We start from the raw sequence: 20,162 nt of genomic DNA on the forward strand, positions 1-20,162 counted from the left end.
TCAGTGTGAAGTTTAGTTGCCTTGGGCTTCAGGGCTGATTGGCTATCTTGGTTTTATGGGGAGTTGGGCTATGGCGTGGGAGCCCTAAAGAATGTTTGGTTCGCCCTGCCCAGAGGGTCTGAGGTTGAGGATGAAGGTGGTGGCAACCTAATATTGACCCTGCCTACCGCACAGGGAGGTTGGAAAGTTTTCCCCTTCCTTCCCTTGCAGGCAGCCACAGTGACTGGGTTTGTGTGTTGTGACAAGCAATGGTGGATCTTTACCATTATGGGGTTTTTTTGCTGTCCAGACCCAGTGATGGTATGTCACCACAGCTCATTTCAGGCCGGAAAACCAGTCTCTTCTGCTTCCCACAGTGGTCTGTGGTGACATCGATACTTGGAAATGCCATAGTTACCCGAGGATTGAAAAAGACACCATAGAGTCCTACAGAAAGAGTGGCAATAGAAGGGGCCACTCCAGGCATCAGAGCTCTACCACCCTAACAATATACGCATCACCATCTGCTTTGTTCTTATTGGCTGACAGCTGTGCCTGTCGTCCTATTTACTTTCTGATCCCGGGAGAAAGTGGGTAAATGCACAGAGAGAGAATTGCAGGAAAAGTTTTTATTCTAATGTTTCAAACAGCCCACTTTGGGGGCTGCATTGGCCAGGAAGCATTCAAGAGATGGAGGCACAGACAGGAGGCATGTGAAGGAGAGTGAACCCACCTCAAAGCTCACCTAGATCATCAGAAGAGGCCACTGAAATCCATAGGAAACATTATGCATGTCTTATAATTTTGCTCGTGGGGTCTACTTGGTGGTGTGGCCAAAGGGATGCAGGAGAGACCCACTGGGGTGCAGGAGAGACCCACTGGATTCCCTGGTCTTGGCTCTTCGGGCTCCAGTCTGGTCTGCAGCAGCCCTGAGCCCAATTCCCTGGTGCGCGTGCCCAGCACTTGCCAGGATTCAAGCCTCGTGTGCTTTGCAGGGAGCACACCTCTCCCACACCATGTGGGGTGCTGGTCCCTGATGCTGAAGAAGGTTTGTCCTGAGGGCTCCGCAGGAAAGGATGCCCCTCGGAATGGCAACGTTGCTCTTCCGAGTCCCTCACAGCCTCCGTCTGGGCTGCCAGTTGTGCAACCAGGAGTACACAAACATTTGCAGACTTTTCAACTCCACCAACTTTGGAAGACTGAGCTGAACTCAAGAGGAAGCCCAAGGATGCTTGGAGGGACAGATTCTGACAGCGTTCATCCCAACCCTAGAGGGGTATTCAGACAGTAACCCTTGTGGTTGACTTTGGGTACAGTGGTTTGGAAGGGTGGCAGGGAAAACTACTTTTTTTGGTTTGATCAAGTGGATCCCCCAAGATGGTCCTAGCTAGTGGCAATTGGGAGAATTGCCAGAGATAATGATCACTTAGGAGAACCTGATTGGCAGAGAGATCTGCAAAAGGAGAGATGCCCCAGTGAAATAGCAAAAAACTAATCTAGCAAAAATGCAGTTATTTCAATTGATGTTAAAAGTCATGTTAGGCCTCAATAATGAGAGCGAGGTAAAGAGGAAAAACCTTACTTAAAGTATGCTATAAAAAAATCTCTCTCCAAAATGGAGAAACAAGACAGTTTCCACACTGGAAAAGAACAAGAGAAGACTAGTTGTAACCCTGTTTATCACTGCCAAGTCAGACCTGCTCCTTCATGTCAGTTACGCTACTTTCAGGTCAGCTTTTTCAATGTTATATCCTATAGACAGTTCTGCTTTCTTTTGTGTAGGTGGGGAGACCAGGTCTGAATGAGGCCCTTCCGCCGCAGCCCAATCAAACACAATGTACATGTTCAAAAAAGGCTTTCAACAAAACTGGGTGAAGGTTTTTACTTGACATCTCTCACTGGGGGCTCGGTTGTCTGCAGCAGCTTTTAATTTTTCTTTTATCTGAGACAGCCTGTTTCTTGTCAAGGACTATACATTCCCTTCAGCAGGGCTTCAAATTACAGCCTACAGTCTCTTTTTTAAATCACAGACTCTTTTTTATCACAAATAAGCAAAGGCCATGACATTTTCCAGGACCAACTCTGTTAAATTCACTCTTTGGTTCTGTTCTCGTTGTACCTTACATTTATCAACAGATCTTAGCTGTCCCTTAGTGTACAAGTTATGAATGTTCTTCTGCGTTTTGCATTTCATTGCTTGAGCAATGAGAAAAATGTGGAAAGATGGAAAGGGGAGAAAATGAGATGAGAGGCAAATCTGAAAGATAAAATCGATGTGCATTCATGTCTATAGGATTTTTCAGCTCTTCCTGCTCCTGCTAGACATAATAACCCATTTCAGTGCTTGGAATGTGGACAGACCATCGCCTGCTGTTTAATTTTAGCATTAATTTGGGGCCAAAATCATTTCACATTATTTGCATTTGTTGTTATTGAGCTAGGAAGTTCTCAGATGTTTTCACTGCTCACTTTTCTCCTTGGTAACAGACGTTTTGTTTCTTTCCTTCTGTATGTGGGGAGAAGTTGCAGATCTATGGGAGAGCCCCTGCTTTTCATGCAGGCCCATCTCTGGTTTCTCCAGGTGCCACTAAGGGAGAATCTTGCCAGGAACCTTGGCAAACTGCTGCCGGTCTGAGTCAACAGCACTGAGCTAGTCATGGGGCCAAGGGACTGACTTGGCAGAAGGCAGTTTCCTGGGTTCTCTTGATCAGAAGCACCAAATGAACAGACAACCTGCTTGGCAGAGACCAATCCTTTTGCTAAGCAGCATGCAAATATTTTGCTGGCCAGATGTTAGAATACCTTCTTAATTTGGCCCTTCAACAATCAGGGCAACGCAAGTAGGACAGTCACAAGCAAGGCTTGCAGTCATTATGAGGATGCAGTCATAGCTTTTATATAGAGTTGGAAAACAGGTCTCGGATGCCACCGTTTCTCCGGCGTGGCTATTTTCAGGACTGATGTGCTTGCCCACCCTTGCCTAATGCACGCGACTGAAGCCAGTTCATGTGTCTCATGACATTCCGTTCTGCCTTGTAAAGGATGCCCTAAATGCATTTATGTTTTATTAGAAATTACTCATGGCAATGAGTCGGTGGACACATTCTACTCACAATGTTTCCTACTTAGAGCAGATCAAGCTTCCTCAAATGAATAATCCATGAAACAATGAACGGGTTGTTCAGATCTGTTGCGTTTTATTCTGCCTTTCTGCTGTGGAATTTAAAGTAGGATTCATGCTCAGGAGCCGTTCCTATTCTTCATTGCTTCCTGCCAATAATATGGTAGCTTAAATCATTGATGTATCTTCCACCAATTTCACTTCCTCCTCTGATCCTAATCCAGCTGTCCTTGTATGTCGAGAGCGTGTAGAAAGAAGCCACCTATTACCAGAGCAGTAAAAACTTTCATGATTTACGTTGACATGTAAAATCTGAGCTAAATCAAGTACGTTTTTACTACATTTCTGTATTGCTTTCCTTTTGCAAGTTTCAAGGGTGTGTGTGTGCTGGTATCTTTTTGTATTTTAAACATAAATTCCTTTTGAGTTCCTTCTGCCCCAGTACTGTGAGTCCTGTCTGAAGCATCGGACACAAAGCTCTCCCACCCCCGTGCATGGTGCCCCATGGATGCTGATGTGGGAGGGACACATGGCATCCTCTCACTTGGCCAGATGGCACTTGGCTTCTGTGCCATAAAAATAACAGGCGCATAGGAGCCTGGCTTATCATATGTTGGACCTTTGGTTCGTCTAGAGGAGTATTGCCAGCAGTGACTGGTGGAGACCCTCTGGGAGTCCTCCCAGCCTTACCTGGAGTTACAAGCAGGTGTTCTAGCAGTGACCTACAAAGCCAGTGCCAGAAAGAGCCCCAAATGTCTGTAGCTAAAAGGAGGCACCCCTCTTAGATGCACAACTTAGCATGGTGGAGGGTGGAGAGTGTCAGAGAAGCAAAGAGCAACGGCACCAGGAGGCCAGGCTGTCTCACTGGGGTCTCCAGCAGGGTCACCCGAGGTGGAATGGTCAAAGTGGAGACATCCAACTAAGATGCAGCCCCCCCTCTTCAGGAGGAATGGGCTCATCAGCAGAAGAGAAGGGTCTCTCTAATCGTGATGGGTGCAGAAACTCCTGAGGGGCAGCAACCGGGCAGTGGTGGTAGCTGAAGATGACACTGGCGGAGGATCTTTTGCGTACAATGGCAGGGACGCGCAAGCTAACTCTGACAAGTCCTATGCAGAAGAAGACAATGGTAACCCACTTCTGAATCTCCTTACCTTGCAAATCCTATGATGGAACAAACCGAAGGGAAAGAAGACTTAGTGCCAGAAGATGAGACTTCCAGGTAAAAGACACTCACCAGCTACTGAGGATGGATCAGTGCCTCAGCTGCCTTGTGCCAACAAGAGCTGTCCATTTCGGGGGACACTCATTCCCAGGGCTGCCGTAAGTTGGCGACAACTTGACGGCACAGAGCGGCAACGAAAAAGGGAATCAAGCTTCTCATTTCTGGACTGCAGGTGGTGCCCTCTGCTTGCTTTTCAACAGCTGGCAGCCTGCACACGTTCCTTCTGCTGAGCTTGCCTGTCACTTCTGGCTCAAGTTTCAGCAGTTTGGGAACTGGGTGAAAAATATCCTTCTTAAAATCGTTATGGTTGTGTGTTGTGGAGGAGCAGGATGGATTCTACTGAGTTCTCACCAGGGCTGTCTTCCAGGTAAGAGGGCAGAAGGAACCCAGACAAACATCTGCATTATTTCAAGACGGAAGTTCAAAAGAACAGTGGCTGTCACATGGACGCCTGCAAACTTCAGGGCTTTGCCAGGTGAGCTGTTATGATCCTCTTATTTCTTAGCAGTGACATTTTGATTCCGTTTGATTCACTACCTGAGTGTTTTGGAAATCAAAGTGAAGAAGGAATGCATCCCTGTACAGATGACACTAAGATGCCAAATTTCCAACCCCCCCCACCCCCGCCCCCCCGTGCAGTAATTACATGGCAGTCCATATTCCTTGTGCTTTGAAAATATTTTATTTAAGTATGTATGATAGGCTGAATCCATCCAATAATCAATATTGTCCTGTAGATTCCAAAAACTTAAAAGACTGACATGGCACACAAACAGTTAACAAATGCCAAATACAGTGTAAATATTTAAAAGTATGCAATACAACACTGGCCAGCAGAGGAAGAATGCACCTGTAAACAAAGCGTCTGGTAGAAAAGAAGATTCTTTGGCTGGAACCAAAAAGATAATGAAGTACAGGCAGGTGAACCTCACCGGAGAGAGTGGCTGCATTGCCAGAAGTATCCCAGCAGCAGAACTGACTACAAATCCCAGTTCTGGTCCTAGCAGATTGATTTTCGTTTCCTTCTGTAACCTGACAAGACACTCAATCCTTTTTGCTCAGCCTATCAACAGACCTCACAATAGATGTGAGGTTACAATTGAACAGAGCATATTTATAAGCATATGTTAAACAACGTAAGATTATCAGCTGATTCAGTGGGAACCACTTTTCCTGGATGCTTATATTTATTGATCTGAAACTTAGAGCACCAGAGCTGTGCAGCCTAGTTTTATTTGCAATTAAGACTGAAGTCCTATGCATGTTAGCCATGGTGGCTAAGGAATGCTGGGAATGGGTCTGAATAGGCATAAGGCCACACCTGGATTCATTAACATTTATGGCACACAGGAAACTTGGTGACTCAATCATCCATGGGTTGTCACGGGTCTCACTTCAAATACGACTACAGCAATTTGACCAGAAATGGAAAGGGATGGCCATGCGCTATGTAAGAAATCCAGCCATTAATTACATAACATAAGAAGAGCCATGCTTAATCAAACTCAGGGTCCATGTAATGCAGCGTTCTGTCCATGCGCTGGCCAAGCATTGCCCTCAGGAAACGTACATGTGGAACATGGGTGCAGGTGCACACTTCCACCCATTGTCCCCTGCCCCAGTGCTGGAGCTAACACAGAACCAGCAGATTTGCAGCCATGAGAGCTCTCCAACCCCCAGATCATCTGAGTGGCCCTTTTCCGCCCTTTCCCCAATCCTAAACATCATTTTGATGTGCGTTGAACAGATCTCTACACAGTATTTGAACTCAAAGAGACTATACATTGGAACGCAAGCTGTATGGTATGTCTGGTTACATACCATAAAAAAGTTAGAATGCACAGTTTAAAAGCAATGGCTAAATGACAGCAAAACTCTCCTTTAAAAAAGCCGAAAGAAAATCAGCGAAGGTCCAGGGTGCTACAGGAACTAACCATTAAGAATGCAATTAATCTAGAACATAAGCGGGACAAGCTATTTCTTCAAGGTCTTTAAACAGCTTCTTGAACAATGTTGCTATATCTTTAACACCCCCCGTCTCATTCAGTATGGTTCATAACAAGAAGTACATAACAGGGATATGCACAAACTGTAAGATTTGATTCCGATTCCAATTTAGAAATTCGAAAAGCAGTCTGATTCACACTGGACAATGCAGAAGTCCAGACTCACTCAGGGCTGAATACAAATCTTAGTCTGGGAAATTTTAAGCATCTTGACTCCCACTGAGTATAACTGGAGATCAGTAAATAACTGAATTTTTGTAATGCTAGCCCCAACCCTCTAACTCCTCCTCCAACTTTTATATATCTTATAAAACAGGCTCTAAACTATGAAAGCTCATGCCATACGTACCCTTCAGAACAGATGTTATTTACTTCTTCAATCACTACCAAATAAAACGGGCACTGTCTGGAATTTTGGCATTCCAGATTTAAAGAAAACAATAGGAAGATGAAATTACTAGATTGTTTCCACCAAGATTCAACAATAAATCTTTATAAATGAAAGTACTGAGAAGTGGTGAAAGCTGGAGTAGGTTCCCCTTCCCTTAAAATCGCAACCGATACCTAAACTGAATATCATGAGAAGGATGTATTGTTCCAAAGCCACAACGTGCTCCGTCTATCGGTGGGATTTCTTCTTCCGCATCAACCAGTTCCATGTCAAAGTAGGCGAGCATCAATATGAGAAACATCTTCATTTCGCTAACAGCAAAAAATCGCCCCGGGCACATGGAGGATCCTCCACCGAAAGGCATGCTGTAGAGCTTCAGCTTTTTCCCGTTCTTAAAGAATTCTTTCTTTAGACCATCCTGTTTCACAAACCTGTCATATTTGAAGGTCTGGGGGTCAGGGTGGATTTCTGGATCCATCTGCAGAGCCATGAAGGGGAGAAGGAGTAAATGATCTCCTTTCCGGAGGACGTATTCTCTTCCATCGCCCATCTTGAGATTGATGTCCTGCACGACACTTCTGAAGAGAAAGGCACTCACTTTCAGGCGCAGCGTCTCCTCAATTGCACTGTCCAGAAGCGGAGTTTTTATCTTCTCTAAGGACAGGTTGATGAGGGGGCTGCCCGGCCTCATGTCCTGATCAGTCTCTCTTAGTACACCATCAACTTCCTCCCTCACCGCCTTCATTGCATCTGGATATTTCAGGAGGTACACAAGAATCCAGAAAGTAGCTGGACCGGTGTTAGCTTGAGATGCCCAGAGAAGCAGCAGGAGGAATTTGGTCCGCATCTTCTCCGTCATCCCTACCTCAGCCATCTTCTGCTCTTGCTCAGCCACCCAAGGACTGATATCGTCTTTCTGATAAATTTTTTCCACCGAGAGAAAGTTCCAAAATATGTTTTTCAGCCTCTGTGTCTCCCTCTTGCCCAGAGGATCCAGCAAATTGAAGGCCATTTGGGGAAAGAAGTGGTCAAACCTCTGGAAATCTTCAAACAACTCTCCACTCGGTCCTAATTTATTCTTCATAGAATTTCCTTTGCTTTCTACACCTTGGTCTGGCTCAGAGCCAAACAAAGCCAGAAAAGCAGCTTGGAAGATGGTTTTGTAGCTAAAGTGAAGGACTCCGTCCTGCTTCCAGGCCCTTTCCCCATCACATGAATCCTGGCCATGGAGCATTACATCCTTCAACTTCTCCATCATTGCTTGGTTCAGAACAGTTAGACCCTTTCCCCGGAGATACTGGTGGCTAGCCATTTGAACAATCTTATGTTGAGATTCAGTTGAATGAAAATCAAATGCATTAAAAACTATAACTGATGCAAATGTATAAAAATCCAGTTTGTCTTCTGACTCCTTTATTATGGATCTGTAAGTGTGAGGATCCATCAGAAAGTGTAGATAGTTGCCTCCAACCAGCACTGTGAAAATATCCCCATGTTTCTTCTGCATCCTTCTCAAAAACTCCAGAGGGTTCTTCTTGAAACTTACTGCATGTCCTAGCCATGGAATAAACCCTTTGTCTAGTGGAGGTTCCTTGGCTTTCCTCTTGCGAAGTGCTCCTACTTTATAAAGTCCAAGTATGGTTGCAAAGAAAGCCGCCAAGAAAGCACAAAGCACCATCTCCCAGGAATTCATTGTTGATGAGCTGTAAGAAATGCTCCTCTCTGGAAAGGACAGAAGCACAGACCTTTCTGTGAAGTCATAGGTTGGCTCGGTAGAACTAGGTAAAGCTGCCTCACTCTAATTGGCAAATGAGGTTGTCCTGCCGTTGCATCATTAACAGTATTTTGGTAGGAGCACACCTCCTACATGATTATGGCATTTATATTGTGCCAGTTCCCTCTTTCCTTAAAAGAAAAAGAGAAAATCAGGTTAAGCAAGTGAATATTGTGGTTGGGAATACATGTTAAGCTTAGCTGTAGGGACAGGATACTGGGCAGATTAATATAAAGACTTAGTCTTGAGGTTGCCCGCTTTGTGATGAAATGAAGATCTATTCTGGGCACCTCCTCACACATGGCTTTGGGTGCTGCCAGTCAGAAGCCCCGGCATCTCTTTCTCATTATGGGATACTTGTGGGAAGAAAGATGCCGTGAGCAGCCGCAGGAAAGGATAGCAGTCCTGCCAATGAAAGATGAGGAACCTGTAAAATTCCACGTACGAGGCCAGGCAAGCGCACTGCAAAAGTCCCATCCTCATCCGCCGTAGCAACACAACTTGGATGCTTTCTTCATACTTCCACTACTGGGTGACTGATCACAATAAAATGGTTACCATCTCATTAAATGCATGATCAGTCAGGCTTTGGTGACAAGTCTGCATGTTCCATCTTGAATAAATACTAACTGTTCATACGTGATGTGTCTACATGCATTTATAGGCTACCTATAGCTCCCGAGGCCTTCCAAGGTGGCTTACATATTAAAACCAAACTAAAACATATTAAAACATGTTAAAACCAAATAAAACACATAAAACATATGTGGACAGTGAAGAAAGCTGGACAGTGAAGAAAGCCAACCAGAAGAAAATAAATGTGTTTGAAACAAGGTGTTGGATGAGAGCTTTGGAAATAACCTGGAGCAACAGAAAGACAAACCAGTGGCTCCCGGACCAATTCAAGCCGGAGCTTTCCCTAAAAGCAAAAAATGACAAAACTGTCTTGCTTTGGACACATCAGGAGAAGGCCTGACTCTCTGGAGAGGACAGTCATGCCAGGAAAAGTTGAGGCGGAAGGGAAGACCAAAGGCGAGATGGAGGGACTCCATAAAGGAAGCCACAGCTTTGGACTTGGAAGAGCCGAGCCGAGCTGTGGTGGGCGGGACATTTTGGGGGGTGCTCATTCATAGGGTTGCCATAAGTCGAAGGCGACTAGCTGGTGCAAATGAGATTGCAGTCAAGGGCCCCATGTTTATTTTCATGCGGTATAGGTAAGATTTCTTTTGGCCGAGCTTATGGTGCACATCCCTGTTTGGCAACCACCTGAGCATCCACGGCCTAGGGAAGGCTTTGCTAACTGGCCCAAACAATTGCAGCAGGATTCCCTGCAGTGGGAACCTGCTCTCTTCACTGCAGGCAAGGATGTTGGAGAGGTCCTCAATGGCTTCAGCTGAGCTTGGATTTATGTACACCTGACTCATGGATTCTGCAACGGGCCAGCTTTTCCTGAACATTCTGGAATCCATGGCCTCGTAGACCCTGAATCTTCTGCAAATTTCATTGTCGAAAAATACCAAAATTCATTTCAGAGGGACCAGCAGAAAATGTGCATTTCCTCCCATAGGCCAAAATGTGACAATGCAGATTTGGGGACGACTTACGCATCTTCATAAGCGCCTCCTTGTGCAACGGCGCATGAGTGCTTTGGGGAAGATGCAGCTCCATTCAGATGTGGACGATGGAACAAAAGGAACTGACAGCCTGTGGAACCCAGAACAAAATCTGCACTTTCCTACCTAGGGGGTTGGGGAACAATGTTTGGGCCAGCCTGATTGGCTTACCAGAAGTGGGGCAAGAGGGCAGCCCAGTGGGGCTGGAGCCCTGGTTCTTTCTTTTGGGGCCTGGATGCACCACCTTGCCATCCGTGGGGCGTGCTGTGGAATCACCCAAGCAAGTATCCTGGCTTTTCGAGCAGCGCCCTAGGTCTCACCATCATCTTAAATTACGATTCAGCCACTTCATCCTCATCGTCTTAAATGAGAAGGGAGGCTAGCCCCCTTTCGCGTCATAATTTATTATTTTGTTTTAATGTTTATTAAAATGTTTTAATAAATAATAATAAATAAAAATAAATTTCTATTACGTCCAGAGTCCAGAACTGCCTCTCGGCACCACTGAATTCTGGCATTCTGAGGGTGCCTCACTCCACAGAGCAGTTCCCAGGGTCATGTGGGTTGGCTGCTCGTATAACCAAGGGAATGCCGGGGTTGGCTTCCTCCAAGCTGAGTCGGGCCCCTTACCTTAGGGGAAAACAGAGGTGGCTCTGCCTGCCAAAAGGGCTTAAGCAAGCAGAGATGTCACGCAGCTTGCCTTGGCTTGCTGGAGCGCTTGAAGCGCCTTGGATCTGCAGAGCTGTTCTGCGGGCACCTGCATTTCACATGATCAGTGTGGCAAGACTCTAAAGGGCACATGATCTCCCTTGGCACTGGGGTTTGTACTTGGCTGGAGAAAGGCAGCCGATGTGGGAGATGCTTGGGGGCAGCCTTTCCCAACCTCCCCACCTTTTCCAATTTTCCAGGTACAATTTGACTGCCAACACCCAGAACTCCTGCTCCATGGCTCTGCTGGATGGGAATCGTGGGAGTCGCAGTCCAAATGCCTCTGCAGGTTGCGGGAGGCTGCCTTGAAGATTCACGAATCCACTGCGGCATCATAAGCTTCCATGGGCACGAATCGCTTTGCGTGGTCAGATAGAATGGCGGGCACCATTTCGGACTCTTAAAGCAGCAGAGTCCCAGGCTCAGGCTGAGGGGGACGTAAGTGGGAGGAGGCTACCAGTGGCTACTAGCCTTGCTGGCTACGGGCTCTCTGCCTGCATATACCAGTTGCTGAGGAGCTGGGCAGGAGGGGGTCTTGCGCCCATCCTGCTGGGGGGATGCCGTGGGCAGCTGGCTTGCATCGTGTCCACGGAGTCCTGAACTGGGTGCGCCGTGAGTGTCCGTTTGTCCGTTTGCAAAGGGGAGGTGCCAGCCTACCTTAGCATTTGCAGTGATTGCTTGCTGCCGCCAGCACTCCAATTGTGCATCAAGGGGTGCTGCACCCTTCCGGGACACCCACCCACACACACCCCCCTCCCAGGACTATGTGCTGAGAACAGCCTCATCCCCACTGATCATTGACCAAATCTGTCTTCCCTCAGCATCGGCAGGACCCCAAGTCTGGAGCAGGACGCCTGGGGCAAGAGGTGCCAAAACACACGGCCGTCGCCGGGTTGAGCTGGGACTGTGTGCCAAGCATACGAACCGCGCTCTGCAGTTTGCAGTGGCAGAAATACCAATTCTGCCTGCCGTTGTTCCGCTAGGCCAAATGCAGCAGTGAAGTCTTGCTGCGGGGGCTGAAGGAGCTAGAATCGTTTCTTCTCCGACTGGCAGAGGACAGAGGCAGGAACAAAGGCCTGAGGCGAGTGGAACAGCTTTCTGGTTGGATGGAGAGATGGGGAAAGCCAGTGAAGAAGCCGGAACTCTGGCCACTTTGTGGGCAGTTGGGCTCAGAGGGGATGCAGGGAAGGAAACGTGATTGCTAATGCTGGGGAAATCCAAATAAATCCACAGATGCAAAGATATGCTTTTGCATGTCCTTTAATCGGGCAGCAACCCTTGCTCCCCCTCCCCATCTGCAGGGTTTCTCCTCCATAGTTTCTTCTCAGGGTGGTGGGGGGAACAGCCCCAAGGTATGCTAATGATCCCCTGCTTTTCAGATAAGGCCAGCTCCTAGCAGATCCACTGCTGCACTTCCTTTGCAATGTAAAAATACCTGGCAAGCTCATGCTTTGTCTTAAGGAATTCTGTATTTCTGCTCTCCTGGTCAGCCTGGAATCTCTGACCAATGGAGAGGCCTCTGCTTCTACCTGAGTTTCCAAATCTCCCCTCTCTGAGTTGTCGTCATCTTCTTGTTCTTCTTCTTCCTCCTCTAGGTCATGATGACTCTGGGGTGCCTACCAAGAATGGCAGTGAGAGTCACTTACTACACATTTCTTCTCCTAATTCATAATTGAGCTATGGAGTTCACCACCAGAGAAGATGAGCATGACTGATACCTTAGATTGCTCTAAAAGAGGATTTCTTCATGGATAAAGAGTGGTATCTATTATTTATTTATTAAAAGCTTTTTCATCCTGTCCTTTCACCAAAGTCCCTGGGTGGCAATACAGCAATAAAGCACAGCATGAGCAAAAACCAAGCAAACAAACCATTTAAAACAGCAATTAAAATACTGGGAAAATAAAAAGGGTTTGGCCTGGGGTCGAAATGCATAAATCGTCAGCACCAGGTGCCCCTCTCTGGGAACATGTTCCACAGCTGGGGCACCACCACAGATAAGGCCCTTCTCTGGGTATCCACTCAGAAGATACCTGAGTGGATACCCTGAATCTCCTTCAAAGAGGGCTCCCGAAGAAGGACCTCTGACCCAGATCTTAGGGGGCAGGCCAGCATATAAGGAAGGAGTTGCTAGTTAAATCTATCACTATTAGTAGCAATGAGTGAGAATTTTGTTTGCCTCGTTTTTTCGATACAACCTCACCAAAATTCACATTGATTTTCATAAACAGGATGGAAATAAATTGAGATTGGAAGCATTCAAAGTGCAACGGACAGATAAGCCCATTCAGGTGGAAGAATGTGAAGCATTTACAAGTCTGCATTTGTACATTCAAACAGACTTGTTTGCAATGTCAAATTAAGGCGGTCATCTCTTCCTACTGAAAGACTTCACTTTTATCAGCTACAAGGCAGAGAAGCCCAACATGGCCTTCTCCATACCGGGAATCAGTCTACCCATTGAATTTGCCTAGTGCATGTAGGGGAAATTTTCATTCATTTCTTCACTGGTCAAGAAGTTGCCAAAATCTGAACATTTACTTCTAAACGGAATGGAAATTAATGGAGTTTCTAAAAATTAGAATGTAGGAATGTATTGTATGGATTCCACTGGAAGAGTGGCAAAGAAGTTATTAAAGTTCAACAGGAAAAGGGGTTATTAAAGTTCAACAGGAAAAGGGGTTATTAAAGTTCAACAGGAAAAGGAGTTATTAAAGTTCAACAGGAAAAGGGGCTATTAAAGTTCAACAGGAAAAGGGGTTATTAAAGTTGAACTATCCCAGTGTTCCAAACCAGGAGAGATTCTTGAAGCCAAGCCAAAGCTTCATAGCCTTCAGCTTCCCAGGAAAAGCAGTAGAGTTACTTGCCTTGCCAGTTCCCCAGGCATTCTCTAGATAAGGAGTGCTTTTGCTGTAAGAGCAACACTGTTGTCCCTCCCTGACTTTGACTTTAATGGGATTTAGAGGCCGTGTATGGAGACAGTTTCGGAAAGCTGATATAATTCAAATACTGCCTTTTCTTAGTCTGGGGAGAGGAATTGATGCAGAACTCACTCAGGTGGCTTTATCGGGAGGCCCACAAAGCATCTCGCGGCCTGTTCAGAGAAGAAATTCAGCCACAGAGAGCAAGGGTACCTGTTTCTTTCCCCCTGTTTGTTATATTCTGCACCTCTAGGTCAACACTCGATTCCATAAACCATCTGCCATCTTCGACATAGGAGGTTTCGTTTCTCGTAAGTATCCTTGAATCTAAAGACCGGGCCCCTGGGGTTAAAACAAGAAGATAAAGGAGCTGGAAGATATGACTACCCCTAGCTCTTAGATGTCATGACTAGATGAGCCATAGAAGCCTTGTAAGAATGTGCTTTTGAATGAGATGACGGTCAAGTTGCAGTCGAGCACCATGGGACGGGACCACGTCCATTCTGTCCTCCTGGAGGAATCTGGCTGCACTTCATTGCTACTCCGGATCCAGAAGGATCTGGGCAGGAGACAACAGGATGGCGTTCAACGTGGAGAAGTGCAAGGTCTTATGAATGGGTCTAGGAATGGGGGTCATGGGTACAGGTTAGGGGACAAGTGGCTGGAGAGCAGCACTTGCGAAAGGGACCTCGGGGTGCTGGTCGACTGCAGGCTGAACGTGAGCCAGCAGTGTGACGTGGTGGTCAAGAGGGCGAACACCACCCGTGGTTGCATAGCCAGAAACGTGCCTTCTAGATCAAGAGGTATTACTGACACTTTTTATGACTCTGGTATATCCGCAACTGGAGTGTTGTGCTCAGTTTTGGGCCCCTCATTAAAGGAAGGATATAGCCAGGTCGGAGTCAGTGCAGCGAAGGGCCACAAGGTTGGTGGCCGGTTTGCAGGGGATGATGGGGTATGAGGTGAGACTGAGGGAACTGGGTCTCTTCAGCCTGGAGAAGAGGAGACTCAGAGGGGATCTGTTGGCGACATACAGGTATGTGAGGGGGTGTCACACGGAGATGGGTAGAGACCTGTTCTCCCCTGCAGAGGAAGGCAGGATGTGCTCCAATGGAGCAAAGCTCAGGGAACCCAGGTTCCATTTAGATGCCAGGAAGCATTGCCTGATGGTTAGGACCCCGAGGGTGTGGAATGGGCTTCCCCGGGAGGTGGGTGAGGCCCCATCGGTGAGGGTGTTCAAGGACAGGCTGGACACGCACATGGTGGGCATGTTGTGAGCAGAGCCAGCTGGAGCTGGGGGTCAGACTAGATGGCCCAGGAGGCCCCTTCTGACTCGCTTAGTTTCTGTTTCTATGTTATATGCCATCAAATTGTCTCTGACTTATGGCCACCCTGTGAACAAATGCCCTCCAGAATATCCTGTCCAGGACAGCCCTGCTTAGATCTTCTAAATGAGAGTCTGGCCTTCTCATGATGTACCCAAACTATGACAGCCTCAGTTTTGCCATTTTTGCTTCTAGGAAAAGCTCTGGCTTGTTTGATCTAGGACCTACTTCTTGGTCTTTCTGTCAGTCCAGGGTTATTCTCAAAGCTTGCCTTCAGTACCATGTTTGGAATGCACCCATTTAACTCCTGTTATCTCTGTTTACTATCCAGCTTTCATAGCCATACCCACTAATTAGGAATACAATTGTGTGTATGATCTTGGTCTTGAAACATTTTTACCTTGGATGATTCTTTCTAGTCCCTCTGATTCTCAGTCTTTGAATTTCTCGGTTGCAACCTCCCTTTCCATGAGTGACTGAGCCAAGATATGCAAAATCTTTCGCAATTTTAATTTCTTCATTGTTGAAAGGATTAGTTTTATTAGGCAGACCTTTGATTTACTCCACCAGGGATACTCCCTTACAAAGTTCTCCCATCCCCAGTATTCTTCTGCTCAGACTTGCAGCCCTCTGGTACTGTGTTCATTTTTTTATATATATCAGAGAAACGATACATGTAGGTGCAAGCATTTTCTTGCACATGGATTAGGACACCTTGTAAGAATAATTGACGTTCTATTGCAGCAATAATCTCTGTCTCCTTTTCTCTGATTTCTCCTTTGATCATTAGTATAGAAAAGATTCACAGAGCAAGGAGTGACATTTCGATGACAATAACAGATGGCACAGCTATCAAAGTGATTGCTAAGATGGGAACTACAGAGGCAGTTTCTCAGCAAGCAAAAAGCAATTTTTTCATACTTTTACAATCCCTTGCAGTACATTCGTACAATGGACGTAAACCCAGAAATATCTCAGAAAGTGGCATATCCGTTGCCATGTAAGTTTGGTGGACCAAAGCCCACTTAAATGTCTTAAATCTCTCTTTTCACAGATAAACATTACAGACACCGATAGCATTTCTCCATAATCTGCAATCTGGTTTCAGTCTTTCTATTTTTTTGTCTCATTATTGCCTCCATCCACCAATTGAGATTTACATGCACAGGCAGCTTAAAATTCTAGCTTGGGGAGCTAAGTTTTGGTTTGCATTTTAGGCAAATGTTCAGCTTCCTTTTTTTATCTGACAAGTGAATGGAGTATCACACAGGAGTGCCCCAAAACTCCCTGTGTTCCCCATCCCCTCAATAGCCACCTAAACTTAATCCAGGAGCCTCTCAGATCTTTCCGGACAAAGAAAGGGGGCACAGAGAGACAGTTTCAAGCCAACACCTTCTATTTCAAGCCCCAGATCAAAAATTCTGCACAGTAGAAACCCCAAAAGGAAGGCTCTGAGGGGGAGGATCCTTTCTCCTTTAATGGTGTGGTTAGGCATTTTATTAAAAATAATGAAAAAGGGTCACTTCTGCTTTTCCAACTAGAAAGGAGTGCTTTTCTAAAATGAGGGGGTAGCTAGTGACAGAATCTCGGTTTTCAATTTGCGAGGAAATGAGCACTGGGGGAAGATCAAACGTTTGAACCTCTGCAGCTTTATTGATCGGTAGCCCATTACCTGCAGTCACTAACAATAATGCGTTACTGGGCAGAGGCAAACTCAACTACAAAATCACAGCAAAAAACAGACATTTTTATAACCTGCGAGACATGTACCCAAGACAGAGTATTATACTTCCCCAGACTACGATTGCAAAGGCATGTTGATCTCTTTAACCATGATATAATGTTTAAGCCAATTAGAAAACATTGTTAACAATAGTGTTACCTGAAACATACTCTCTCGCAACACTTAGGCTAAGCACTTAGCCTGAAATCTGCAGCCAAGTTGTACTTCCCTGTCCAGAAGGAGGGGGAATGTATGGAGAACCCTGAGTGAACTCCTGGGACAGGATGACTGGATGTCAAAGAGGTTAATGAGAAGTATCTTTGCAGCTTGGGACCGGCTGGAAACCGGGTGAAGCCTCAATGAAAGTAGCAAATGGCATTATAAATTACTAGTAGGTGGGAAACATAGAGCGGGTGTGAATAATTCAGAATAATCAGCAGACACATGAGAAAGGGGAGTCTCTGGATAAATAAAGAGTTTTCTGTAAACTAACAAACAGAACAAAGAATAATGGGGAAATGAATTTACTTTGTATCCAGACAACATGTTATGACGTAGGGTATATAATGGATGTTCTCTGTACCTCTTTTGAGACTCTGATTTGGGAAGCATCTCCCCTTTGACTCTGTTTATTCTATAGTGCACCAGAGCAAAACTGCTATTAGCTCTAAGTCTCGTCTCAGGCTCTGTTTGGCTTTGGGTCTGGGGTCCACCCGGGGTTTGCCCCAGCTGTTAACTGGTTTGAGTCCAGTAGCAATAGTATGGAAAACATTACTGATTGCTTTATTGCTAGGTCAATCTAGGAAATTCTTGACAGTTCAGGTCAGCTGGTGTGTCCGTTTAAACATGCCAATGTGTCTGATGGAGGAACATTTAAGAAATCTGGTTTGAAAACTACTCTGTGGGACTAGATGCTTAGGGGATTCCATTCAGAAACAAATGGACACCTTTGTTTCAGCTTTTCTGCAGCTGATAAGAACACAGGTATTTCCTGGCTGATAGTATTTGTCTCCAACAGCTTCTCAGTCCAGCTTAGAGAGCCAACTTCTTAAGGCAACAGCAAGGCTAGACAGTAACCTGGCTTGGAATTCTGCTGCTTTGGGGGAAGGGGTGCAGGTTTGATTTTAAAACACAAAGGCATATATAAGCAACATTTTTCTACCAGGATTTATCTGAATTTTCCCAACAATCCCCCTTTGTCACCAGCCCAGTTATGTGACACGGGTTCATGAGGGAAGATGGGGAAGGGACTTCTTGGAGGTTCTTCAGTGAGAAGAAGGCCCTTCTTCTTGCCTTTCTCTTTTTGCAATCTTTAAATTTTCAGAGTTGGTACCAAATGTGGGTACATTTGGTCCTTCATGGATCACTGCCTTGTCGTGGCAAAGGGGCTTGCGTAGCTCAATGAAGCTATGAGCTATGCCGTGCAGGGCCACCCAAGACGGACAGGTCCTAGCAGAGAGCGCTGACAAAACGTGATCCACTGGAGAAGGAAATGGCTACCCACTCCAGTACCCTTGCCATGAAAACCCCATGGACAGTACCAAAGGGCAAAGAGAGATGACGCCGGAAGATGAGCCCCTCAGGTCGGAAGGTGTCCAGTGTGCTACTGGGGAAGAGCAGAGGGCTAGTACTAGTAGCGCCAGAAAGAATGAAGCGACTGGGTCAAAGCCGAAAGGACACTCAGTTGCAGATGTATCTGGTGGTGAAAGGAGAGTCCGATGCTGCAAAGATCTTTACTCCATAGGAACCTGGAATGTAAGATCCATGAATCAAGGCAAGCTGGATGTGGTCAAACAAGAGATGACGAGACTGAACATCGACATCTTAGGAATCAGTGAAGTAAAATGGACGGGAATGGGTGAATTTAATTCAGGTGACCATCAGGTATACTACTGCGGGCAAGAATCCCTCAGAAGAAATGGAGTAGCCTTCATTGTCAATAAAAGAGTAGGAAAAGCAGTACTGGGATACAATCTCCAAACTGACAGAATGATCTCCGTTCGAATCCAAGGCAAACCATTGAACATCACTGTAGTCCAAGTCTTTGCCCCAACCACTGGTGCTGAGGAGGCTGAAGCTGACCTCATTCTATGAAGATCTACAACACCTTCCAGAACTAACACCAAAAAATGATGTCCTTGTCATCATGGGGGATTGGAATGCTAAAGTAGGAAGCCAAAAGATAACTGGAATAACAGGCAAGTTTGGCCTTGGAGTACAAAATGAAGCAGGGCACAGGCTGGTAGAATTTTGTCAAGAGAATACGATGGTCATAGCAAACACTCTTTTCCAACAACCCAAAAGATGACTCTTACACATGGACATCACCAGACGGTCAACACACAAATCAGATTGACTATGTGCTCTGCAGCCAAAGATGGAGAAGCTCTATACAGTCAGTAAAAACTAGACCAGGAGCTGACTGTGGCTCAGATCATGAGCTTCTGGTTACAAAATTTAGGCTTAAGTTCAAGAAAGTAGGGAAAAGCACTAGGCCACTCAGGTATGATCTAAATCATATCCCTGAGGAATATACAGTAGAGGTGACAAATAGATTTAAGGAATTAGATCTGATAGACAGAGTGCCTGAAGAACTATCGGCGGAGGTTCACAAAATTGTACAAGAGGCAGCAACTAAAACCATCCCAAAGAAAAAGAAATACAAGAAAGCAAAATGGCTGTCTGAGGAAGCTTTACAAATAGCTGAGGAAAGAAGGGAAGCGAAAGGCAAGGGAGAAAGAGAAAGATGCACCCAATTGAATTCAGAATTCCAGAGACTAGCTAGAAGAGATAAGAATGCCTTCTTGAATGAACAGTGCAAAGAAATAGAAGAAAACTACAGAATAGGGAGAACCAGAGATCTCTTCAAGAAAATTGGAGATATGAAAGGAATGTTTCATGCAAAGATGGGCATGATAAAGGACCAAAATGGCAGGGACGTAACAGAGGCAGGTGAGATTAAGAAGAGGTGGCAAGATTGCACAGAAGAACTGTACAAGAAAGAGCTTAGCATCCCTGATAACCACGATGGGGTGGTCACTGACCTCGAGCCAGACAACCAGGAATGTGAAGTCAAATGGGCCTTAGGAAGTCTGAGCAACAACAAAGCTAGTGGAGGCAACAGTATTCCAGCTGAGCTATTCAAAACCCTAAAAGACGATGCGGTAAAAGTGCTACACTCAATATGCCAGTAAATTTGGAAAACTCAACAGTGGCCACAGGATTGGAAAAGGTCAGTTTATATTCCAATCCCAAAAAAGGGCAATGCCAAAGAATGTTCAAACTACGGCACCATTGCACTCACTTCACATGCTAGCAAAGTGATGCTCAAAATCCTACAAGCTAGGCTCCAGCAGTGTGTGGACTGAGAACTACCAGA

General features: G+C 45.8%; 1 protein-coding gene and 2 long non-coding RNA genes across 3 annotated transcripts; 1 reads left to right on the forward strand and 2 right to left on the reverse strand.

The window, feature by feature from the left end:
- Positions 1 to 3,156: 3,156 nt before the first annotated feature.
- Positions 3,157 to 4,484, reverse strand: LOC123020909. Its single transcript, XR_006414214.1, has 2 exons — positions 4,252 to 4,484; positions 3,157 to 3,362 (listed from the first exon to the last, which is right to left on the reverse strand). It is a non-coding gene; the product is annotated as an uncharacterized LOC123020909 (long non-coding RNA).
- A 60-nt stretch (positions 4,485 to 4,544) lies between these two features.
- On the forward strand, positions 4,545 to 11,890 carry LOC123020906. Its single transcript, XR_006414212.1, has 3 exons — positions 4,545 to 4,797; positions 11,015 to 11,252; positions 11,636 to 11,890. It is a non-coding gene; the product is annotated as an uncharacterized LOC123020906 (long non-coding RNA).
- LOC123020905 (7-alpha-hydroxycholest-4-en-3-one 12-alpha-hydroxylase-like) lies at positions 4,843 to 9,207 on the reverse strand. The gene has a single exon (XM_044425159.1). It carries the CDS (start codon positions 8,410 to 8,412, stop codon positions 6,874 to 6,876), a length of 1,539 nt encoding a protein of 512 aa, XP_044281094.1. The 5' UTR covers positions 8,413 to 9,207; the 3' UTR covers positions 4,843 to 6,873.
- Positions 11,891 to 20,162: the final 8,272 nt, after the last annotated feature.

This window comes from Varanus komodoensis, unplaced genomic scaffold (assembly GCF_004798865.1).
Source record: "Varanus komodoensis strain SLA01 unplaced genomic scaffold, ASM479886v1 scaffold15, whole genome shotgun sequence".
Classification (NCBI taxonomy): Eukaryota; Metazoa; Chordata; class Lepidosauria; order Squamata; family Varanidae; genus Varanus; species Varanus komodoensis.